We start from the raw sequence: 26,705 nt of genomic DNA, 5'->3' as shown, positions 1-26,705 counted from the left end.
TAATTTTATGAAATGCAGTGCACATAAAATGCTTTCAAGATTAAATATGTTTTAATTTTGTGAAACCTATCCAGACGCAACAGGAAAAAAAATGTGCAAAAATTTTAAGAAAAAAAATCATAAAAACATCTCCTCTTATCTTCATCACTATAGGTCAATCTTTTATTTAAAGTATAATTTTACATAGTGTTGCTTTCTATGCATATTTTCCTTCTTTTTTTCTAATTTTGAATGAGCAAGATTTTGTTGAGTTGTCAATTATTTTTATGTTATGAAATATTAATAGAATAACTAATCGAAGAATTCAAATAGAGAAAAATATACAACGAGTGACCAAACAACACATTAATTCATGAATGAAAGTTGCACATGAGTTAATTATCAGTGTTGTTTTGTCAGGAGTCAAAATATTTTTTGATATTTGAATTCTTTAATTAGTTATTCTTTTCATTACATTGGTAAATGGCTTTTTTTTTAAAGAAATAAATGTAAAACATGTAAGGAACTATATCTTTTTTCTACACATTCACAATTTGTTTTGATTTGCTGTATCAAAATCTTGACAACACCTATTATTATACCTTACATATATTTTAAACAATTCTATTGGGTGAAACGTTGTCATGTGACAAGGAATAATTCAGTTGTTTTTCATTCAATTGCATGGAAGGACGAATAACCCTTAAAATATCCACCAGCGGTGAATAACCCTATTATTCACCGGCAAATAACCTTTTGAGATTGATTTGTACTTGAGTTATCTCCCATGATTATGACGTCACAGACGTACATGTAAATAAACAAAATGGCAGCGTTCACATTACAGTTAAAGCTCACCGAGAGACGAAGAAGAAAAAGAGACGAGGAAATAAGGCATTAGACATGAATAGAGTGACAGCAGCTGATGATAGCTCTTATAGAGTAACGGTCCTTTTCAGGGCCATCAATATTTTACAAAAAGATTCTACTTTTGTTGTACAATCTAGAAATTCTAGAACACAAATGACTGAAATGTATTTTCATCTGACGTCAACTTGTCTTTGACTTTGTTATGTAAAACATATATATAGAAAGTGTTTGAAAGGCCTTTCCACTGTTAGTTCGGTATAATAAATCAATTGTGGCCCCTTAGAATCGATGAATATCCAAAATTGTCAACCCTTGAAAGTTATTGCACTTCGGGCTGCGCCCTCATTGAAATAACCTTCTCGTGTTGACAATTTTGGATATTCACCTCTACAACGGGCCATAATTGTATATTGTTAAATGAATTCAGAGAGAGAAATAACTATGTTTATTTCACATGTGAAATTATAGATTTTTATTTAACTGGGAAATTAATTGTAACAAATGTAATAATTTCGTTTGTTATAAATGTAATAATTGTTTTTATTTAACAAAAATAATTTTTATTTCAATTAAACAAACAATTTGTTTCTAATATGGATGTAGTCATGTGAACCTGTATTTTTTTTTATAAATTAAGATGTGAGAGACTTGTGTGTTATTAGGTTCTCTTGTGAAGAGTTGTTTAATTGGTAATCAAACCACGTCTTCTTTTTTAAATCATAAATTAAACAATTAAATAAATGCTCATATTGTAACAATTCAATTATTATAACATACCACTATTTTTCTGGATACCAGTAACTGCAAATTCAAATTCAAACTGCACATCACTATTAGACATTCCTAAGCCTTCAACAATGACCAAAACTGTTGCTGTTCCAATGTATCCTTCACTAATAGTACATTCAATCATGGTCATGTTGTAAAAGGTAATCTCACAAGGAGCATTTCCAACTGTAACCCTATTTTCACCATCTGTTGAACCAAACTTGGAACCAATTATAACTAGACTGGTTCCTTTTGTACCTTTCAGTGGAGAAAGATCAAGTATAATTGGAGTTACTGCAGATGAATATTCAAATATCCACTCAGCATATGCAACAGAGTTAGAAACAACAGCAACACTTGCATTACCCTCACTACCACTTCCTGTTACGCAGACTATTCTGGACAAGTTAGTTTCTTTAATATCACATGGTGACCCATCGATACTGACATCCGTCTTTTCGTCAATGAAGCCATTTCCTGTGATTACAATTTTTGTACCACCATGAATGCTCCCCATGGTTGGTGAAATGTTACTTATTACAGCTTGACTGGTCACAAAGAAAGTCTTGCTTTTAGTTGCCCTGCCTTTGTCATTGATAACAACATCAACTCCCAAGTCCCCGACTGGAGCATGTGTTATAGTACAGGTTATCTGTGAGTCTTTTACAGCATCCACAGAACAAGGCTCATCTCCAATATTTACCACAGCATTACTAACAACAGTGGAAAACCCTGAGCCTGTGATTGTTAAGGTGGTCACATCTCCATTAAGAGAGGTTGGAGTTATACCCGATATTTCTGGTGATATTGCTGATTCATAGACCAGCTGGCATTCAACGTCGCATACAGCAGGAATGGTCATATCATTTACACCTATCTTAACAACTAAAGACTTTGTTCCAAATCCAGAAGGAGGGGCTATACAGTTTATTTCAGTGTAAGAAACAGACTTGACTGGGCACTCATACCCATTAATTATCACAGTAATGTCAGATGCATTTCCCTGAAAACCAGCACCCGTGATGATAACAACTGCACCACCATTGGTCGAAACCATTTCTGGAGAAATGCCTGTTACCACTGGCAACACAACTAATGTCCGAGCAGTCTGACCTTCAATTGCTAACAATGCATATCCAAGGTTACTCACACGGACCGCAACATCTTGCCTAACAGCAATCATTGGTGAATTACTGGAATCAATCATACACTCAATTGAAGATTCAGTGGCTTTCTTAACGATACAATTTGCATCCCCAAATGTGACCTCATTATTGCATTTAGTTGTGGAAAACCCTGATCCAAATATAGTAACAGTATCTACAGCTGTAGCATTGTCTCTCCCAAGGGAGGTAACAGTTGGACTATGACACATGTCAAAAGAAAATTGGAAAACAGAACTTGATGATAAATCTGGCAGGTCTTGGCATGATAAACTGTTTAGTCCTGGACAATTACTAGTATCAACTGGGTCTGATGTACCTGTTAGATAAAATATAGGTCTTTAATATAATAATTTGGTCTAGTCTAATATAATGTCCTAAACTTTAGTTTTATACATTGTGCATGTGTTCTTAATTTTACAGATTCAACAATATAAATAAAGATACCATAAGTGATCCTAAAAAACTATGTAGTATTATAACTGTAATAAAAGTGAACTTTAACTGCAGGAGAATATGATTAACTGTCATAAAGGCCATAGTTAGAAGTTAATTTATTTGTGAAAATTAATACATTGTTGACTGTCAAAGAAAAAAATATCAATGTCTAGTAAGTATAGATAATAGTCTGTGACGTTAAGAGTAACATTATCTCCCCTTTGTTTTTATTAAAGAACCTAATGTTCTCACCTGAGTTGGTATTATAAAGAGCTTACTGTTCTCACCTGAATTGGTATTATAAAGAGCTTACTGTTCTTACCTGAGTTGGTATTATAAAGAGCTTACTGTTCTCACATGAGTTGGTATTATAAAGAGCTTACTGTTCTCACCTGAGTTGGTATTATAAAGAGCTTACTGTTCTCACCTGAGTTGGTATTATAAAGAGCTTACTGTTCTTACCTGAGTTAGTATTATAATCAGCCTCATGTCCTCCTATTTTCACTGATACATTCCCAATAAACGGTTGTTTATCTGTAACCATCAGCGTTCCTCTGTAGTATACTATCTCATAATAATCTGTGTATCCACTCCAATACTGGTACTCTCCTGGTGTCGTCACTTGGTATCGGAACATTCCTAACATATAAATCATACATACAAACTTGTCCAGTATGTTAAAATACAAGACTGACTGTAAATTCTCATTCTAACAGTGAGAAAATCCAACACCCAGAGTTAGGCTTTAGCTTAAATTAAACATCAATTCCAACTATTATTCAATATTTGATATAATTCGTTTACATTTATTGCCTATTTCAACAATTTCAGATGTGATTTTATCGGTGCATGTATTTCATGTAAAAACACATATTTATCAAACATAATTTTTTTCGATAATAATGATAATTATACCATTTGTTTTCAATTAATTACATCTGAAAACAAGTATTCAACATGGACTCACTGAAAAAACCCATCTCAATCATTGTTACTATATTAGAATGGCTCCTAATGTAAACAAGATATAAGAACAGATTTTAAGGATTTTTACAAGATTAAAATCATGTAACAAAATTATTTGATGCTGAACTAAGTATTTCTCCATCCTTAATTTTTATATAAATTAGATCCTTGGTTTTCCTGTAAGAATGGTTTTAAACTAGTCATTTTGGGGCCCTATAAAGCTCACTGCTCAGTGTGACCCAAGGCTTCGTGTTAAAGGCCATACTTTGACCTACAATGTTGTTTTTTTGACACATTGTGACTTGGATGGAGAGTTGTTTCATTGGCATTCATACCACATCTTCTTATTTCTAAGATACATAGATGACAAACTAACCATTGTATGTTCCTTTTGTGCTGCTGATAAATCCATCTGTAGCTCTATCTGTTGATGACTCACTCTTTGTCTGCTCTATACGATGGGTGAAGGTAAGAATCCAGGGTTGGCTTGTCCATGTCCATTCAACAATGTCACCTGCCTCTACATACGATGTCAGAGGATTCCACTGGTATCCAATACCCCAATCTAAAGTTAAATTTAAAAAAAGATACCGTATATATATGAAAAAGTATACAAACTTTTGCTAATACAAATCAAAATGTTCTTAATAAATTGTAATCTGGCTCCTTCGGTTTTACTTTCTTGGCAACAGGCAAAAGCAATTTACATGTAGCTAAAAATAAAGTGATTGCTTAAAGCTTTGCTTTTTAAGAAAAAATAAAGAATGGCAACCACACAGGTTTCAGATGAGTGGAGGGGGTAAACTAATGGTTAATGTACAGTGACGTATATTACTTGCACATTAGAACAATAAGATGTAAATATGAATCCTACTTTGAACTGCACAATTAGTTTGACTTTTGTAATACTAATTCACAAGGTATCAATATGCAGGAAGATACTACACCCTTCCCAGACACATCAATTTGACCCCAAGTTATCCAGTCTATGACTTAACTTTTATCATAAGCAGAGAAACAATAATAACCAATAGTCATGACTTTGATTTGACTCAGCATGGAAAGAACCAACAACAAACCCACAATGGAGATTAACATGCAACAATAAGACTACAAAAGGAATATATTATATATTATTTTCAAATGATAGGTCTGCAATATATTTACCTTTTTTTATAAAATAAAACCATCATTCAGAGAGTATACTTACGTGGATGAACTCCTTGGTTATCAATCTTTACAACAGCAGCTGTTTCATCAATCAGACATACAATCTTTGTACTGCTAACAGACTCTACACCACAGTTATGATTTCCAATGGACACTGATATTTTGTCTTTAGGAGTTTCAGCACTAAACCCTTGTCCAGTTAAGGTCAGTCTTGCTCCACCATACATTGACCCATGCTTAGGGAACACATTGGTTATAGACAGTTGGTACTGTATAGTGGGGCGAGAACCATCACTGAAAGAAGGGAATAGTGCAAATATTTTATTAAGTGAATTATTTAGTTGTTCCTATAAAACAGATGTTTTTAAATATAATTGTTCTACAGTGAAATAGATTTTTGTAATGTAAGATATATATTTTCTTTATTTAAGAAGTTTATCAAAATAATTTTAGTCAAATAAAACTTCAACATAAAAAAAGTGTTTTGAATAAATTCTAAGAAAGCTCCTTGGACTGACACATGTATAAATAATAGCTATACTTTTAAGAAAACAATAATTTGTTTTAATAGCATACAACAATGCCATACAATAAAAAAAAAATCATCAGTCTTGGTGGGCTACTTCAATACTTATATTATAGGGGGTTTCACTTAGGTCTGTTATTCATATATTTATTTTCAAGATTAACAAAGTGACCTATTCCAGCGGAATGTCCTATAGCCTTGTATATATATATAGGAAGTGGCACCCTTATGCCTTAATTAGGTTGTGAATATCAATGTTACCTGTAAACTCCTGCTCCATTACTTTCATTAAACACCAGAACTTCATATGTCCCAGGAGGAAGGGACGGCATCACAGCGGTGATATGGGTTTCATTCATAGTTGCTATGGGAACATTTGTTGATCCTATTTTCAATGTCCCATTGGAAGCAAAGTGTGTAACAGATATAGTAAGAATACCACCACCTAAAAAAAAATTAAAAAATTTACAAATGCTTAAACAGATTTTGCATTCTCACTTTGTCATGGTATTATGTAGTACAGTGTATTTTGAATAGGAAATACTTGTTTACAAGTCATTAGGCAGGAAAAATTAATTGTGTACAACAAAAATTGTAATTATGAAGTAATGTATCTTATATTGATATAATCTCACTTTATGGTGTATATGTGAACTGTTTGTAAAAACATTTGAAATCACTGCATTTGCATATATTTCATCAACATATAGTACTGCAACTGACATCGAAAAAGACGCTTAGTTAACGAGTTTAATGGTCTGAAATAACACACGGCTGCAAATTGTTTTAAATGATAGAATAATGTCTATATTTTAATTTTCCTTGGGTCGTAAAAAGTTTCCATGGTCACATTTTTGTATTTTATCCATTTAATGGGGGTACCCCTCAATTTACGTTTTTGAGTAGTTACCTTAAAATCCAAAAATATATTTTTTGGTTAAATTTCCCGCTATTTTAGTAAATATTTTCTATGCACATATCATCAAGGATCATCGGAATGATAAAGACATAAATATAATACTAAAACTTTCAGAATTAAAGTTGGCTGTTTTTTAGATAGAAATTTAACGCTTTTTTCTTTGAAAACGAGAAAACATATGATTCAAAAACAGTATTTGACATTTGAGAGGACAAACCATATTATTGCGATACTGCATGCCAATTTTGTTGGACAAATTCCAAACAAATTTGTCAAATACTCAAAAATACATTTTTTAATTACGGAAATTGTCTATCCGTCAATCAGCTCCACCATTTATTTTTGCCTTCACAATCAATTTGATAGTTTCAATGTGATTATGAAGATTTTGTAGGAGAAGTTAATTTATTTTTGAGTGATTTGAATATATATAGTAGTTATTTCGTGTATTTTCTGTAAATAAGTTATATTTTTGTTAATAAAATTTTGACTTTTCATAAAAGTTAACCAAATCCTTCAGATAAGAGGTTTTTCCGGATAATGACTATAGTTGATATTGTATGAAAATACATTGTATGTCAATGTTTAACCTCAGAGCAATAAATATGCATGCAAGTGGTCGGGGGAAAAGTACTATTGAAGTTTCGCAGAGATTTGGTGTGTGACAAGGTGATGCTAAAACCAACTTCTCTAGATATTCTGCTTTCCTTGGGCGAATCATCAGTGGTGTTATGAGACTTGCACAAGAAAGCAAAATTGGTGCGTCTTTAAATTAGATTGATTGATTGATTGTTGGTTGCTTAACGTCCAGTGGCAAATATTTCATGCATCTTCAGGACGAGAACAAGTTAATAATATAAACAAAAGGTAGGTTTTGTCATAATAGAGGTCATTCGGGATGATGGTCAGGAAAATTTAGACTGCCACTGGAAAATGATGGTATATTGGATTGGGACAGAATTTGCCGTTGCAACAAGCCACCTATGGACCCCTCAAAGAGTTGTTGCAAGGGTTTTCAACGTGCAGAGATCAAACTGATCGACATGCATCCTCAAAACCTGAAACTTTTATACGATCTAACGCTCAGTTTCTTCCTTGTAGTTTGGATAGGAAAACAGGGTTTTTGTGTAAAAGAAAAACCTAAAAAAAAAACCAGAAAATTACACAAAACTGAGTCCTCTAAACGTGTAGACAGTCTTTTAAGGTGTGCTTATTAATGTTAGTAATTATTTATCCATGCACAACCAAGTACTTATTGAAGTCAACAACTGTGCAATTAAGTAAAACAGTTACTGAAAAGTTGAACTTGCTGTCAGTTCATTAATAACGATTATTAGTGATGTGATTTGTTCTTCCTTAAGAAAAAGCCTTTCTCATGTAGCACAACCCAATACATATGCCGATCACGTTTACACAAGATTGTCTCTGATGCTAACCAAACTGCCAAACTCCAGAACTAACTAGATATTTTGACACCTTACAATTCAGACACAGTGGGGCTAAGGGATATGCAATATAGAGTTTAGCTCTGAACTCAATATAGGGGATGCCATATCTGCTGCAGGAAAATCAAAGTCTATGTAAAGACTTTCAGAATTACACCAAGTTGTGTCTGAAAATATCAAGGGTATATTAAAAGAAGAACAACTACTTCACCCTGCCACCAATGCTCTTATGAGCTATGTCCTCAGTTTGGTATTTCTATGGAAATGATGCCCGCATAGCTTCTCAATTGATATAAGAAGATGTGGAATGAGTGCAAATGATACAACACACCATCCAAGTCACAATTTATAAAAGTAAACCATTATAGGTCATGGTCCGGTTTTCAACACGGAGCCTATGCTCAAAAGTTCAATTTTGTTACTTAATTTGTAAAAAATAACACAAAGGCGCTTCTGAATCGTATAGTGTCCCTAAAAATTTATTTAACAAAAATTCTTAAATGTATGGCTATTACAAATTTAATCGTTTCTGTAGCAACATTCGCCCAATTACATTTGGGATTGGCAGTGCAGATATATCATGCATATGCATATGGGAATATGGGTCACGAACATTGATCGAAACTTTGTACTCACATTGCTTTAATGTTGCATATGCAAAGGTATGACTATATCTGACGAGTTTGACAGATAGCATTTGTACTAAAAAACTGTGCTATAAACAAACTCTGTCCTGCGCCTAACTTGTTCTTATAAAAAAGGGAAGTGTCTTGTTATGCTTATACGTGTACTGAATCCGCATATGATGACTCAGAGATTGATTCATCTCCCCATTTAATGAATACTTGAGCTATTGTGTGTCGATCGCTTTTAAAAGTTATATAAGGATCATGACTGATTTTGAATTAAAACATTAGAAAATTGGCATTGCATTGTATAATTTTCTATCCTTCCCTTAAAAAAATAATGAGTTAACTTTTTTTACCAGGATTAATCCACTAAAAAAATGTTCATTCGCCAAACTGACTTCGTTTTACACCCATTTTTTTTAAACCTCGCATTCGCCTCGGGTGACTATAGTATATTTTGTGTTACAACTGCTCTTTTTAGACTTTACAAATACACAATATGTATTTATCTATTACTAGATACTAATTTTTACAAAATACACAACCTTTAAAATGCAAAATTAAAAACACTGTTTCAGCGCTTGAATTTTGTTTTTTTCAAAGATAGAAAAATATTGAAATAATTTGATAAACTGGTGTTTTATAGTTTAGAAAATAATTTTGTAATATACTTTAGTGAAACATATACACAATATAAAAGTTTATGGATGTGAAAAGGACAAGGCCACCGTCTTCTTTTGCTATGTTTGAAATGGAAAAAATCAGAAGGTTCCAAATCAACGCCATTTTGTAATGGCAGCTCTTCATATAAGTTGTCAAATTTGTCATTTTAACATCGTTTATAGCATATGCTTATAATCGAAATGTTTTTGTAGCATTCTATTGAATAAATATCAGAATATATTTCTCCTTTTTGTCCTTGTGTTTGAAATATTGATATTTTTAGGTCTGACTTTTGACCTCAATTTCACAAAATTGTGACCACTCTGGATTTTTACGACCTAACTTTTCGTAATGTACATGTTTTCCTCTTTCTGTCGATATATAATTTAGGTGTGTGTTCTTCCGGACTATTAAAGTTTTAAAAAATGACCTCTGGTTGCAGTACTAATAGAATAATGGCATATTTTTGTTTTTGATACTGACTTTATCAGCCAGAATAACAAGCAAGCCTGCTAGGGTAAAAAGTGACACACCTAAAACCTCAAATATTGTTGGTGATATAGTGCCAATAATTGGTGCTTCTGCGAGGTAGGCAAACTTAGTTGGACATGATACTTCATGGCCATCAACTGTCACTTTTACATCTACATTTCCTGCTGGCTAGAAAAAAGATAATGTTTGGTTAATTACACAAAAAAGAATAAATAAGCAATCATTAACACTGATCTGCAATATAATGTGTTCAGGGTGGTAAAGTGACAATTCTTAAGAGTAGTATATATACATTGATTTTGGAATAATACATATCTGGGTCTTCCCTATATTGAAGACCCAATGGTGGCCTTTGACTGTTTTCTGCTCCTTGGTCAGATTGTTGTCTCTTATACACATTTCCCATTTCCATTCTCAATTTATATAAAAATAAGGAGATGTTGTATGATTGCCAATGAGACAGTTATCTTTCAGAGTTTATGACAATGGATGTAAACAATTTAAAGATACTGTAGGGTCTTCAGGTCTGAGATACCCTTGACCTTCACCACTGCCAAATATAAGTAAACAGTATCAACATGATGAAGGATAATGAATACTCATAACATATAAAGCCATATATCTAGTTATATGTTGGGTTTTAAAAACTAAATAATGTAGTGTTTCTCATTTTTTCAAGACTTTACAAACAGAAACATACTTTTGCTCTATTTTTTATGTTACCCATGCAAGTATTAAACTCAGACTTCTTTACAACTGAGTTTGCCTGTGTATATTGTTATGTGTTTGTTTATTCAACATTTACTAGAAGTATAGAGGGAGAGTTAAGAACTTACAAAACATTTTTGCTCCTGTCCCAAGACAAGAAACTCTGTCCTTAAGATAACCATATATAATTCATTCTGTGGTTTTATTGTCTGTTTTTTTGTTCTTTTGTATGTTTTGTAGTTTAGTGTGGTGTCAATTTTGCTGAACTAGTATGCATTATTGTTAAGAGGCCAGCTGAAGCCTGATTCCTCATTTTGTATTGATCATGGAAGGAGAAGAGGTACTCACATGTTCAGGTATAATACAATCAATTTCTACTGGACCTGTACTGGTTACTTCACAGGCCTTGCTCCCTATTGTGACTGCAGCACTGGGACTAAATCCATAGCCACTTAATGTTAAGGGGATTCCACCTGAAAAATTTATGTCATGTGTCAGAAAAAAAATCTGGAAAAAAATGTGGCAAAGTCGATGTTTTCATATATTGAGTTATAAAATTATCTGGAGTCATGGGTTTTATCATACAAATTCACATTAGAGAAATTAAACAAAGGAACAGATTTCCAATAACTTCTGTAGAACCACATATCTAATCTTTCCAAGGGAAACAAGGAACATTTCTGTACAAATATGGTGATAAAAAACAATTAAAGAATAAGTTTCTTTAAAAAAGCATGATATAAAAACAAAACTTTTCTTACCACCAATAGTTCCAGAGGTTGGATTGATTTCACTTATTGCCATTGAATATGTGAAAGTTAAAGTTCCACCATCATGTTGAGCCTTCCCTTTTACACCATCAATAACCTCCACTTCATAGGTTCCATAAGATCCCTCACCAACAGTACAAGTGATTGAGGTGGTTGTAGTGGCTGTTATAACACATGGTACTCCACCTATAGTCACTGTACTATTGACTGATCCAAGTTTAGTACCAGTGATTTGTACTTCTGTCCCATGTGAACCTAATTTGATTTTAAATTAATATATTAGTTATTTATAAACTATCATGAATCATTGTAGAATTATTTCAAATTAAAAAAAAATTCTTTATTTGCAGATGAAGACATTTTGTATAACCAAAGAAATAAAAGTTTGCTTTATCAAACAAAGAAATAATACAAATAGGTACACAAGGAATAGTCAATCTTTCAGTCTATCTACACATTGAATATACCAAGTCTCCTCTCTATGTAAATAAAGAGGGTGTGTCTTCTCTCTTCCTTCCTGTTGAGAGTACATCTAAAATGCATTGGCACAATGTGTCTTTTGAGGTAGGATATTTTCGGAAGTGTATCATGTTTCTCTTGAATATCATTTCATATTCCTTTAGATAATGACTATAGTTTATTATGGTACACTTACAAAAGTATATACATACCTGTTACAGGACTTATTGCAGTTACTGTTGGTGTAGTTTCAGTTAGCCATTCATAACTACAGTCACCTGTACACAGTGTAGGTACATCGTTAACATATGCTAGTACCTATCAAATAATATTGACAGGTTAAAATCTATGCTGGGACTTATCATTTCATGCTTACTGTTGTTTGTTTAATCTTTTACATACGTCTATGGATTCATTGGGTACTGATTTTCATGGATCTCTAGGGTATAAATTAACTAGGATTGATCTCAAAATTTTATTATTTCATTACATGTAATAGATGAATAAATAGTCTATCGGCCATTTCCATATACAGCATAGATAGATAAATAGTCTATCGGCCCTTTCCATATACAGCATAGATAAATAAATAGTCTATCGGCCCTTTCCATATACAGCATAGATAAATAAATAGTCTATCGGCCCTTTCCATATACAGCATAGATAAATAAATAGTCTATCGGCCCTTTCCATATACAGCATAGATAAATAAATAGTCTATCGGCCCTTTCCATATACAGCATAGATAAATAAATAGTCTATTGGCCCTTTCCATATACAGCATGGTGAAAGATCTGCAATATAATACTACCTTTTCTACTCAAAGGTAATCATGATATTTTTTGGTGATTTTTTTTATGTGTTTTGTGATTTTTGCATAAAATTTTGATGATATTTTTTTTCTTTTAAGAATTTACTGTCTTTTGACATAGCATGTTGCTACCACAAGCAAATTTATACAAAGACTGTTAATGTTTGTGTCATTTTGGTTTTTGTGGATAGTTATCTCATTGGCAATCATACCACATCTTCTTTTTTACATTAATCAATACATGTATAAGTTTGACAAACCTGAGGTTTACTATGATCTGTATATAACATATCTCCTGGGATAGGATTGTACCATAATCCACCATTAGTTAGGGTGGATACATCAGCTACCACTTTCATGCCTGCCAAAGACGAGTTAACCTGACAAATGTGGACAAAGAAATATTATACAAACATTCAGTCAAAAGAATATGGATACCTGTAATGGATTTTTCAATTCCTTCTACAACTATATTTGTAATATGAATTTTGTCACAAGACCACCCCTTATAATATTGCTGCATTCCATTTATAATTTACTAACTTAACTTCTTAATTATCATCCTTTTTAATGTAATTTGTGTTTACAGCACTTTCAACACTGTTGTGTTATTTCCTGACAATCAGTTTTTATTTGTAGAGGTAGCTGGAGTGCTTGGAGAGAACCACAGACCTGTGATTGGAAAACTGACTATCCAAGTCAATTAAGATTAGAGTTAAGCACACCTGCCAAATGCAGGACTCAAAAACTCACTACTAAGTTGATTTGAAAAGCTCACCAGAGCTTGTGTTTTATGAAGTTTATTGAATATCAACTCACTGATAATGTATATACAATATTCACTGAGGCCCGCATCATTTATAGATCCTACTGGCATAATGTTGATTCAGTACATATTCTAGACAAGTATTACTCATGGAAGGTGTAAAAAAAAAATGCAGAAAAGATTCATGTTTTCTGAAATTTTAGACTTCAAACAATTATTTTCAGTGCAATTATATCAACTAATTTCCAACAATATTATTTATATTGCTTTGAATAGTTTCAATATACCCTTTTTGTCAGAATAGCAGTACCTGTATTTGAGGCTGGTCCCCAGCTAATGTTGTAAATGTAATATGGTAGTCAAAGTTTGAACAGGAACCATATCTATAGACAGAAATAGCTCCAATACCATCTATTGATTCCAAAATATCAGTCAATACTGCAGAGCTTGTATCATGTGAAATACCTAAAATATCAAAACAAAAAAAGATAGTTCTTATGTTGTGCTTTAACACCGCTATCCAAGGTTAGAAGAGGGTTGAGCATTCACAAGCATGTTTAACACTGCCACCTTCTTTATATGCTTGTCCCAAGACAGTAGCCAGTAGTTCTGTTGGTTCATGTCTTTCATACTTGTTTTTTGTAAATTGTTTTGTTATAAATTAGACCTTTAGTTTTCACAATTGAATTGTTTCATATTTTTCATGTCAGAGCCTTTTATAGCTGACTATATAGAAAGCTTTGTTCTCAACCATTTACACATAATGGAATGATTCACAGCTGGCAAACTTATGAAGCATGTCTCAATGTGCCCTATGTGGAGCAGGATCTACGTACCCTTCCAGAGCACCTGAGATCAACACCAGTTTTTGGTGGGGTTTGTGTTGCTTTGTCTTTAGTTTTCTATGTTGTGTCATGTGTACTATTGTTTGTCTGTTTGTCTGTTTTTCTTTTTTAGCCATTGTTATGTCAGTTTATTTTGGATCTATGACTTTAAATGTTCATATGGTATCTTTCGCCCCTTTTTTTAATTACAAAATGGAGTAAGTCGGGGACTTCTATATCAATTATATTGTACAAACTTGTCTTATTGTTGTATGGTGTTGTATTCTAGTTCAACATATCTTAGATTACCTCATTAAATAAATTAGGATAGACAGTTCAGTATAACCATTTTATTTCAAATTTTTCATTTTATTTTTTGTGACATGATTATGAGTTGTGAAATCACTTTTGCTGTGGTTTGAGTTGTTCAAGGGGCAGATGTAGTAATATTTCTAATGATTGGATTATTTCCCTTGGTTATATTTTAGAGAAGAATTGTGACAAAGTGCTTATTTCATCCCATAAGTTGTGGGTTTCTTAGCTGTCATATTCATTATTATGAACATTTGGAAGTATCTTGTAATGGGATTTATTAATTGACTACTCTTAATTTGCTTTTGACACAAGCTCAGTTACTTCTTTCAATTCACAACGGGAATAAAAATGACTCAAAAATAGGGTTGGTTGGGTAACGTAAACAGACTTATATTATTTTTAGGCCTACTTGTTCACCACAAGCTCGACAGTGTTGTAACTTTCATTTAAGATATTACCAAATTTTTTTTATCTATAATTAAACATATAAAATGTACTCCGTTTTCTGTTACGGGGGTATACACTGCATGTAATCTTACCTGATTTGGTTTTATTTTTGAAGATAATGCTGAATGTTCCACTGATTGGAGGTGAAGCTGCTTGTAATCTTTTGATATCTATTTGTACACCTGATCCAACCTGTCCAGGTTCTACTGTAAGAAGTGGTATTTTATGACCACATAGATATGGTACAAATGTGACCTCCAAAAGACCTTGACCTGTAGATCTCACATCTACTCTGTCAATCCGTGTACTGCCCAAACTAACAGGTAGCATTCTGTAACTATTTACAACTATAACAAAAAATAATGATATTTTAGAAATTGTCGTGTTTGAATGATACTCTGATATAAATAATAAATGAAACTAAAATAAAAGAGAAAGAAATCTCTCTATTCAGTCAAACTTATTGTGTCTAACTCAGTTGTGTTGAAAACTCAGATGAGTCAAAGTAATTTCTCCGTCCTGATAAAATTCATGTTTGTTCAATGCATATGTATCTCTGATGAGTCAAACTACTGTTGATTCAAATACATGGTTAAGTCTAGACTTGTAAACTTTTAAAGTCATGTCAATGATTAATTAATATTAATTGACCCCAATGTCTCAAAGTTTGAAAGTTCAAAATATTTCTAAAGATGCAAACTTATCGATAATAATTCAAATTAGATGTATTTCTCATGCAACTTAATCATTTTCAATAGAGATTAAAGCTGTGTAAACATACCTGTTGGTAAATCAATAAAAATGACATGACAAATTTGTGACAACACACTCGACCTCAGATGACTTGAACTTCAGATAAGTGGAATACTTTTGTTTGATTCCTTTTACTAAACACAACTAGATTTAACTGTATATCAGTTCAATTTTGTTGGTGACCTTCTGCTGTTTGTTTTTTTATTTGGTCGGGTTGTTGTCTCTTTGACACATTCCCCATTTCCATTCTCAATTTTATTACAATCTATGAATTGTGGATCAAAATAAACAATTGAATTCACCACCATATGAATTAATTTCAAAAGTAGACATCAAATGTAAAAAAACAAATACCTTAAAAATGTACAATATGGTATCATTACAGACAAAACTAAATATAAAAGCACCTTCCACATTCTCTGTGGGTTGTTCTAGGCCTATAAAGATGTCATCAATGTAAAAGTTCCAGGTATAACTATTCTTGCTAACATATATCCTTTGGATGTAAAAGGATGACCCTTGTGGTTGAAATCCTTTGACTGCACTGTATAATTCTACACAAACATAATGCCATCTAAAAATAAAACAATAACAAACTAGAGAAATATACAGAATACAGAATGGAAGATTTTTATTATTATAATTTTATTTTTCATGAATTATATAATTTTCTGGATGTTTTATATAAAAAGGAGACCCAAGTTTGACACAGACATGATTTTTTTCTACTTGCAAAAGGCATGAAAGAATATGGCACTCAATAAAAAATATTTTGTGTAAAAAGATGATCATAATTAATTCCACTATTTACCCTGATTTTCTTTCAAATGTCAAAGGAATACTGTAAGTAGCATTGTGTAGTGTCCCATTAAAATCTTCATAGGAGTAAGTAATTCCTACTCCATTCTGAAGCTGGTTTCCAAGATATGCAAAGCATAGCTACAAAAAAATATATAATGCAAAAATTAGTTTATTGACAGATTTGTAAATAATGCTCTTAATTTTTTTCTTATAACATCTATTTCACATTTCAATATAAATTTGTCTTTTATAAAATATTAATATTAATATATTTGATTCTTTTCTAAAAACTTTGTCCACAAAAACATTTGCTAAATATATATGACATAGGTTGTCATTGGTTCATATCTGACATATTTTTTTTTTTTGCGAATTGCTTTGTCCAAAGTTAGGCCATTATTTTTCTCAAGTGAATACTAGTATTTATCAATGCTTCATTGCCAATTGTACAGTATAGATTATTCTCATTCTTGAATTTGAACATTGGTGGAAGTTATTTCATTGGTAATCATGCCAAATCTTCTTATTTTAATACAAAAGCTTCAATATAGGTTATAGAAAATCATTGTTCATGAAAGTTATAACAACCATTACAATATAAAATCAAAGGAATTGCAATTAAAGCTGAAATGATAAGTTGCTAATGCTTCAAGAAAAACTAAAGTTTCTTAAGAGCCTGTATTGCTCACCTTGGTCTATGTGCATATTAAACAAAGGACACAGATGGATTAATGACAAAATTGGGTTTTGATGATGGTGAAATGTGTGTAGATCTTTCTTTACTGAACATTCTTGCTTCTTACAATTATCTCTTTTTATAATGAACTTGGCCCATTAGTTAGAGGAAAATATTTTGTTAAAATTTACAAAAATTTACAAAATTTATGAAAATTATTAAAAATTGACTATAAAGGGCAATAACTCCTTAAGGGGTCAACTGACCATTTTGGTAATGTTGGTTGACCTTTTTGTGGATCTTATTTTGCTGAACATTCATTGCTGTTTACAGTTTATCTCTATCTATATTAATATTCAAGATAATGACCAAAAAACAGCAAAATTGCCTTAAAATTCCCAATTGAGGGGCAGCAACCCAACAACTTGTTGTCTGATTCATCTGAAAATTTCAGGGCAGATAGATCTTGACTTGCAAAACAATTTAACCCATTGTCTGAATTGCTCTTAATGCTTTGGTTTCAGAGTTATAAGCCAAAATCTACTTTTACCCCTATGTTCTTTTTTAGCCATGGTGGCCATCTTGGTTGATTGGCTAAGTCACCGGACACATCTTTTAAACTAGATACCTCAATAATAATTGTGGCCAAGTAGAATTAAATTTGGCCCAATAGTGGCAGAGGAGAAGTTTTTTTCAAAAGTAAACAACAATGACAAGGACAGACGACGGAGGCCAAGCGATGAGAAAAGCTCACTTGGTCCTTTGGGCCAGGTAAGCTAAAACTAACAGCGGCATGGTATTAGTACAAATATTTACATTTATATAATCAGACAACTAAACATTTCAACATTATAATAGTTATAGAGGCACCAGGGGTCTAAAGGCAGGATTGCCATCTTTTAGAATTTGTAGTAGAAAACACAATTTCCTTGTGCAAATATATATTTTGGTGGTAAATAATATTACCGTAGCTTCCTGAAAAATCTATGTGAATTGAATGTATGACTAGGTTTATAGACATGCAACATCTTGAATTTGATTTCTTCTTGTGACTCTGACTTTTGACCTACAGGATCCCAAATCAAATATCTGTGATCAAATTGAGGGAAAATGTCATATAACACTAAAACCATGGATTATCTCCTCTTAGTATCAACCTACAACATTGACTTAAGAGGTCATACGAAGACATATCACACTAACACCATGGGTTATCTCCTCTTAGTAACAACTTACAACATTGACTTTAGAGGTCATACGAAGACATATAACACTAACACCATGGGTTATCTCCTCTTAATAACAACTTACAACATTGACTTTAGAGGTCATACGAAGACCTTTAGAACTGCTGTCTGTTACTGCATATAATGATGACGGATTTTTACCAACATATTGTCCACAAAAAGGTTCAATTTCCATCGTTATATAAACACCAGATTGCGATTTGGCTTCATGGTCAAAGAATATTTTGTCAGCAGGAGGATCTTTTAAGAAACTTGGACAGCGAGTTCCAAACATCAGGTCCAAAGCAGTTTTTACCTATAACATATGATATTGAAATATCAAAAATATAGAAGCATTTTATTAATAGCATTACTATCTAATTAATAAGCATATCATTCTATTCTACATCATTTCTTTATTCTAATATAGTGGTATATAAAATGATGACCACTTAAAATAAATCCATTTTAAATGTCTTGTTCTATCTTTTATCCTAAAAGATTTCTGAATTTACAGTATTGAGATTTCAGTTTTCTATAGGGAACTACAATAAACTATTTGATTATTTTCTCCTTACTGTTTATTTTTTTTTTTTTATTGAGATGCTACTGATCAAATTTGTCAAGTCCTTCCCAATTCATTTTTACTCTTCTTTAAGTGTTGTGATATAAAACCACTCTTCATGTTAGGGGAAGGTTGTGTGCTCACAGTCATGCTAAACCCAGACTCATTCGTTAATTGCTTGTCCCAAGTAAGGAGCCTTTAATCTAGTGGTTGTCATGGTTAATGCCTGCAATTTCTGATTTTTATTCATTTCTGTAGAATAATCATTTGGTTGGTGTTCTCTTTTAAATTGTTTAAAAATTTCTCATACCAGGACAATTTATGGCTTCCTAAACAGTATGTGTTTTGTTCATTGTTGAAGGCCATATTGTGAACTACAGTTGGTCACATTGCTATCATTTTATATAGAGTTGTTTCATTGGCATTCATAACACATCTCATTATCATTATATAATTGATACCCAAGATAAAAAAGAAGATATGGTATGATTGCCAATGAGACAACTATCCACAAAAGACCAAAATGACACAAACATTAACAACTATAGGTAACAGTACTGCCTTCAACAATGAGCAAAGCCCATACCGCATACTCAGCTATAAAAGGCCCAAGTATTGTTTATAAGATAACCATTTGTTTGTTTGTTTTAAATGTGTTTTGTTTATAACATACCTGCCCAGCGTCTGCCTCTACTGGGAGCAATGGAGATGGTTTAGAAGCTAAATATAGAACATAGTATTTCCCACTAGGTACACCTTTAACTAATTCTGTTACTGTTGTAGAAAGGGTTTCACCATTTGTGCCATTGATGACCTTGACATCAATGTCAGGAAAGTCTCCTGTTAAATCAAGTCAGTAGATATGTGATTAAAATGAATCTGTTTTAAGAAATGTTTACTGTAGATTCTTTATTATTTGATGATACCATATTTGTTGATTTCAATGGTAAAGGTAAACCACAAATTGAGATATTTACCAGAGTTCAAATCTTTGTATTGATTAGTATACAGACTTTGGCAAAACTGTTACAATGAAACAAATAGCCACAGAAAATATAACTTTACTGCAATTAATGAAAATTGGCTTATAAAAATAAATGAATCCACATTAATATACGTTTTACAAAATTATAATATATAACAAATAAAGAGCTGTTGCTGCTAGCACTAGAAATAAATGGATGATTCTAAATTTGCATAAAAATGTCATCTAGACTAGACCATTATGGAATGTCTTATATCTTACAAGAGTGAAAACAAATCAAATGTTCGGATTGATCGGATCGCAATTTTAAAAATTCCATTCAAATTTTAAAAAATAATTGAAACAATACAATGGAAAAGTTAGGGTTTGTGTTGCTCATATCAGAATTTAGTTTTCTATGTAATGTTGTGTTGACTGTTGTTTGCCTTTTATTGCTTTTTTTTTTGTCATGCTTGGTTTTTTTTTCTTATGAATTCAGTGGCAGATCCAGAACTTTTCCTAAGGGGGGCCCTGCTGACTGACCTAAAAGGGGGGGGGGGGGGCACTAGTACTCCAGTCATTCTTCAATGACTCCCTATATAATCAACCAAATTTTTCCTACAAAAGGGGGGAGGGAGCCTGGATCCCCCTATGTGAATTTGCTTGTCCCTTTTGTTTATTCTGCCTCCTTTTGTTAAATATTTGAATGTGTTTAAAATATTTAAAACTTAATGTTAAGAGTCTGACAAGCATTTTCAACAAATGTTTTGCAGTTTTGACATTTTTGGCAATATATTTGTTTATCTTTTTTGGCAATATATTTGTTTATCTTAGTATGAATAATAATGAAAGTACAAATTTTAATTTACCTCTTTCTGACACCATAGTAATATCTATGACAATGCCTGGTGGTCCCTCCATTAGTTGTGAGGTTGTAATTGTCACTGATTCTTTGCTATCCAAGAAAGGGAGACTACTCAGGGCATAGGCCATTACCTCCCCTTCTGTGATCACATTAAAAGGTTCTAAAAATAAATAATCAAATATAAGCTTTAATTATATATCACTAAACATGCTAGTTATGTATTCATTTATTTTTTCGGAGAACCTAATTTTCGAGTCTTAAAACATGACCTAATTTTGGACTGACTATGCCACGTCTACTTGTGTTTTTGTCCATCTGATGAGTTAAGCCTTTTCTTATGTTGTACTGTTATATTACTGTCCCAGGTTAGGGGAGGGTTGGGATCCCGCTAACATGTTTAACCCCGCCACATTATTTATGTATGTGCCTGTCCCAAGTCGGGAGCCTGTAAATCCAGTGGTTGTCGTTTGTTTATGTGTTATATATTTGTTTTTCATTTCTTTTATTTACATAAATAAGGCCGTTAGTTTTCTCTTTTGAATTGTTTTACATTGTCTTATTGGGGCCTTTTATGGCTGACTTTGGGGTATGGGTTTTGCTCATTGTTGAAGGCCATACAGTGACCTATAGTTGTTAATGTCTGTGTCATTTTGGTCTTTTGTGGATAGTTGTCTCATTGGCAATCATACCACATCTTCTTTTTTATATGGCCTTTTTTTGTTTACATGCTCATGCGTTGTTCTATGATGGAGAGCTTACCTCGTTGGCAAACATACCAAATCTCCTTAACAAGCCTATTATTATATAAAGTTCCAAGGGACTCATGGATACACGGTAATGAGTACATGTCCTTTTCCTTCACAGAATTATTTTTTCTGTAATAAGCAGAATTTAGTAAAGTCAATAGACTTTTTCACCAAGAAAATGACTATTATAGATGTTGAACATCACAACATAATATGTGTGTTATAGTGAACCAGATGTTTCATTTGTCCAGCTATTTTGATGTTAATCTTCTGACATCTTAAAGAGTATCTAAAATAACATCATATCAACTGCTTAATATACAAAAATATAACGCTACCTGTGAAAACACCATAGAAACCGAGCTGAAACTTAGCATCACTGAGCACTCCTGCATCCTCTTCAATGGTCACTTGTTGTTGTTCATAAACCTCTGCTCCTGTACTGGTCATCTGAACCTCCACTGACTGGATCTCTCTTTCAACTTTGAAAAAAAAAACATATCTATAATGACTCTTGAACTGGTCATTTGAACTAAAAATGATATCTCTTTCAACTTTGAAAAAAAAACAATCGTTAAAACTCTTGTACTAATCAATTGAACTTAAATTGATATCTCTTTTAACTTACATATATATATCTGTTATCACAAATATTTAACATTTTCATTCTAATGTTATATTTGGTGATGTTGTACCCTTTAAGACTTGTTATATATTATATTTTGTAGTGTTATGTATTCTAATTATATGATCCATCACCCTGTAAAATTTATCATTGGCTTTTATTCAGTCATTTTATATATATATAAAAAACGGATAGGAAAATATGGCTTAATTTATCTAGATGTGATATATTCCTCTGAACCTAGAATGTAAGGGGTCTTATCTGGATGGTCTTTTAAAAGATGTCCATGTCTATCAGTAGATTTTGAAACCTCTATCAATTAATATACCTCTGCAAAAACTTCTATGCAATGTCTAAGTGTTTACTCTTTAAACTACACACTATTTATGAACTGAATGATAAGTTTATTAAAATTCAACTGAAGGGCAATATCTACTGATTGTATGATTGCACCAATGTGTACTGTTAGGTTTGATGGAATTGTTTACAAGGAAATATTAAAAAATATTGCTGAACTCAAGGATTTCTTTTTTTCCTATTATATCTGTAAGAATTATTAATTTTTTTTCTGAAGATAACCATAACAATATTTGATAAAAAGTGTTAATAATGGGTTCAGGTTAGATTTTTAAAGAAACTCAAGTGGTAAAACAGAAAGAGTGGTCTCCCATATTGAAACTCAAGTGGTAAAACAGAAAGAGTGGTCTCCCATATTCAAATTCAAACTTATTGAAAATACCTAACTGCAAGCAATGAAGTCAAAGAAACTACAAAGGTTCAATTATCTTTGTAACGGTAATTTAAAATACCTGAAGATGTGACACTGATTCTTTGTTTTTCCTGATCAGCATTTCCAGTCATCCTATCGTTGAATTTCGTGTCCAGATGAAGAGCTTTAACTTTGATTGTGCTTGATCCGGATCCGGATTGTAAAACTTCTATATAATAACTGAAACAATAGTAAGGGTTTCATATGTTTTTTTTAGATGCATCTTATATCAATTTTCTAATAAAAAGTCACAAAAACTCAAGAATTTAAATTCAATATCATGAAGTCAGAAATTCAATAGTTTACTCAATAAAAAGGGTACATTGATTTGAGACCTATTAACGAATATCAATAAGGATAATTTGACGCCTATAATGAGCGTTTAACAATTGATGTTAAATGGCATTTCTTCACTCTTTTATCCATACATTAATCATTTGATTTACCACTTACTGTTTATCTTTCTCAAGATCTATAACATCAGAACTAGAAAGTCCATAGGATGATGAAGATGCTAACTCAACCTAAAATGAAAGAACAACATTTACAGTCAAACCTGATTAAACCTGACCCTGAATAAACTGGTTTCCTGTCCATTCCAGCTGAAAATGAAAGTCCCATAATTTTACATTCACAGTCTTTGCTAAAATACCCTTTGTAAACCGGACCCTGTGTATTCCAAATTCCGGTCTTATTATGAAGTCCCAAATACTCTTAATCACATTAATTATTACCTGTCAATACCGGGTTGTCTAATAAATTTCAATGATCGATATGCAATCAAAACATATTTGATAATCAATTAGTCAGGTGCCAAACTGTGATTCTACAATCGTCCGGTAGTGAGCTGTATTATTTATTAAAACATTATAAACGTGTCAATTAAACAAAAAGACACACCGAATATATCTCGGATTAAACTTAGGTTTTAACTTTAATAGATAAACAAATTAAAATCACGGAGTAAGAAATTCACCTCGTGATTTCAAAATCCTGGATTCCCTGTTGTGAACCCCTAAACAAATGACCTTGAAAATGAAAACACCTGGATGACAACAATCAATGGATATTGTACACTGTACGACAACGTTTTGAAAGGGATGAAATTACGTTTGATAAAATTCTGGCTTTTTAAACATTCCAACATTTCAAATTATTGGTCATGGGAGTAAATCAAAAATCTCATCTTACAATTCAAACAACGCAAGCATTATGATGCAAATGCAAACAATGGAAAACGAAGTGAAAGTTTTTCAATTTATCAGATATAATTTACTTTACAATCAGAGAGAAATTTTACATGCAAAATGTCGGATGTCACCAGTCATTAACTACTGGTCAAAACAGAAACCTGAATAAACCGGTTCACTGTCCAAACCGGCCCTTTTTCATAGTCCCGTAGCCGGCTGGTTTATTCAGGTTTTACTGTATATTAGAAAGAAGTGGTGTAGTGGTTCGTGCGTGAAACTACTAACACAAAGGTTCCTGGTTTGATTCAAGTTCCAGATGAAAATTTCAGGAACTCAATTTTCAGCTCTCCCTTGACACCATTTGAGTATGGTCTTGAGGAACGATGATAGTCCATCAGAAGGGGATGATAAATGGCTGACCCATGTTAAGAGAGAGCCATCTCTCTTGCATGTTAAAGACACCCTTGTAGATTTAACAAAGAGCAGGCTAATACCACTACAAGCAGGCACTCACACCCGCAAGGTGGAAAGGGATTAACATAAGTTGCAAAACATGCTTCCCAATCCACTATAAATAAATATGTTTAAACTTAACTTAACTATTAGAAAGAAGAATGATAACATCATCCTCATGCTTCATTGATAATTAACTTATCCTTAAATGATTGTTTGTTGGTGTTTAAACACATTGGCTATGTCTGTTGTGTCTAGTTTTGATTGGTGAAGGCAGCTAGAGTACACGGAGAAAACCTTCAACAGGAAACATAACAATCCTAGTCACTTCAAATTTGAGTAATCACACCCACACAAGCTGAATTCAGAACCTTAGTGTTTATTGGCAATAGTGATAAGAGTAGTTGAACTACTTAGAACAATCATTCACTGAGGCCATCTCTTATCTGTTTCTCTTACTTTTGTATTCATAATACCGTAAATTGGGAAATTTTGGTGTCAGGATATTATGGCGATTTTCACTCAAAAGGCATATGTATTATTTTGGTATGTGTAATTTTGGTGCTTCTCCCAATTGATGTGTATAATTTTGGTACAATAGAAATGTTCAAGATTATTTGTATTTGCCCTTATTTACCCGTTCACGTTTATGAGGGGGGATAGGAGGGGTCCTGATCCTGAAATCCTGGACTTAAAAAAACGAAATCCCGAGGTCCCGAATTTAAATAAAGTAAATCCCGACGTCCCGAAATCCGAAAAAAAGGATTCCCGGATCACAAAAGGGTCAATCCCGAAATCCCGAGCTTAAAAAGACCCGATCCCAGAGTCCGGATAAAGGTCCTATCCCCCCTCATATATTGACACATTATCCATGACCCCACAAACTAGAAACATGACAAAGTAAACTAAATGAAGGAATAGGATACAAATGCAACTGCAAATAAGTATGTATCTCTGGGGTTGAACTAAAAAAGAAAGTGATTTTAAATAGATTATTTATTTTTTACAAAAATCGTATGAAATAAATTTTAATCTCTATTAATCTCTATTGCAACTACATGTTAATGCTAAACAATCAAGGATTTAAAAATTTTAATTCATATGGCTTTGGCAGTACATTTCAATTAATAGGTCATTAAAAGATAAGATATTTTCCATAACAATTAACATAATGATATTGCCGTATCCGTCCTAGATTTTAATGTTTCAATATTAAGTGTTTGCTTTATTTTCATGTGTTTAATTTTGGCACTTTCATTTGAGTCACCAAATAAACCAAAATTTAACTACATCCAAATAAACCCAATTTACAGTAAGCACCATACTCTGGTAGAAACAGGTCTAGAAACAAGCGAGCCTCCTCATGGAGTTTTTGATTATGTGATTACTTGGTTATTTTCATTGTAATTTTTGTTGTAATTATTATTGTAATTTTTGTTGTAATTTTTGTTGTAATTATTATTGTAATTTTTGTTGTAATTTTTATTGTAATTTTTATTGTAATTTTTGTTGTAATTTTTATTGTAATTATTATTGTAATTATTATTGTAATTTTTATGTAATTTTTATTGTAATTTTTATTGTAATTTTTATTGTAACTTTTATTGTGATCATGTGATTACTTGGAAACCCCAATGAGAGCCTAGCATGTTGCCTACCAGACTTTATATGAAAATTTTCAACAGTTTTGATAAACTATCATAGAGGTATGATAATCAATAGGATTTATACGTTATTGTCATAGAGATATGATAATCAATAGCTTATAGTCTCTAACCTTATTTGCTGGATTTTGATCAGTGCTTAGATACAGCTTCCCCACAGAATAACACTGTAAATAAAATCTCCATCGGCCTGAATGGGGAGGGACGTAGAATCCATGTATCCTGGTCACATGATCCCCTCCAATATTTGAATCAGAAAAATAGAAATGGTCAATGACTT

The 26,705-nt window shown here is 32.3% G+C and overlaps 2 protein-coding genes across 2 annotated transcripts in view; both read right to left on the bottom strand.

Moving 5' to 3' along the window:
- Window positions 1-18,886, bottom strand: part of LOC134723067 (fibrocystin-L-like) — a 65,257-nt gene extending 46,371 nt beyond the window's left edge. The window contains exons 1-15 of the mRNA XM_063586705.1: window positions 18,670-18,886; window positions 16,693-16,820; window positions 16,289-16,455; window positions 15,221-15,475; window positions 13,853-14,007; window positions 13,037-13,156; window positions 12,178-12,283; window positions 11,498-11,761; window positions 11,085-11,209; window positions 10,070-10,196; window positions 6,142-6,325; window positions 5,395-5,648; window positions 4,561-4,749; window positions 3,681-3,857; window positions 1,627-3,099 (exon numbers count right to left, since the gene is read on the bottom strand). Coding sequence (XP_063442775.1) covers window positions 1,627-3,099; window positions 3,681-3,857; window positions 4,561-4,749; window positions 5,395-5,648; window positions 6,142-6,325; window positions 10,070-10,196; window positions 11,085-11,209; window positions 11,498-11,761; window positions 12,178-12,283; window positions 13,037-13,156; window positions 13,853-14,007; window positions 15,221-15,475; window positions 16,289-16,455; window positions 16,693-16,820; window positions 18,670-18,879 — 3,934 coding nt within the window. The 5' untranslated portion in view covers window positions 18,880-18,886. The remainder of the gene's footprint in view (window positions 1-1,626; window positions 3,100-3,680; window positions 3,858-4,560; window positions 4,750-5,394; window positions 5,649-6,141; window positions 6,326-10,069; window positions 10,197-11,084; window positions 11,210-11,497; window positions 11,762-12,177; window positions 12,284-13,036; window positions 13,157-13,852; window positions 14,008-15,220; window positions 15,476-16,288; window positions 16,456-16,692; window positions 16,821-18,669) is intronic.
- Window positions 18,887-18,987: 101 nt separating this feature from the next.
- LOC134723066 (uncharacterized) lies at window positions 18,988-25,232 on the bottom strand. Its single transcript, XM_063586703.1, has 7 exons — window positions 25,221-25,232; window positions 23,572-23,642; window positions 23,159-23,298; window positions 22,063-22,206; window positions 20,983-21,138; window positions 19,823-19,989; window positions 18,988-19,005 (listed from the first exon to the last, which is right to left on the bottom strand). The coding sequence occupies exons 1-7, from the start codon at window positions 25,230-25,232 to the stop codon at window positions 18,988-18,990; spliced, it is 708 nt and encodes a 235-aa protein (XP_063442773.1).
- Window positions 25,233-26,705: the final 1,473 nt, after the last annotated feature.

Source organism: Mytilus trossulus, chromosome 6, assembly GCF_036588685.1.
Source record: "Mytilus trossulus isolate FHL-02 chromosome 6, PNRI_Mtr1.1.1.hap1, whole genome shotgun sequence".
In the NCBI taxonomy this organism is placed as follows: Eukaryota; Metazoa; Mollusca; class Bivalvia; order Mytilida; family Mytilidae; genus Mytilus; species Mytilus trossulus.
The sequence above is the reverse complement of the archived record's forward strand: the minus strand, read 5'-3'. Positions and strand labels throughout refer to the sequence as shown.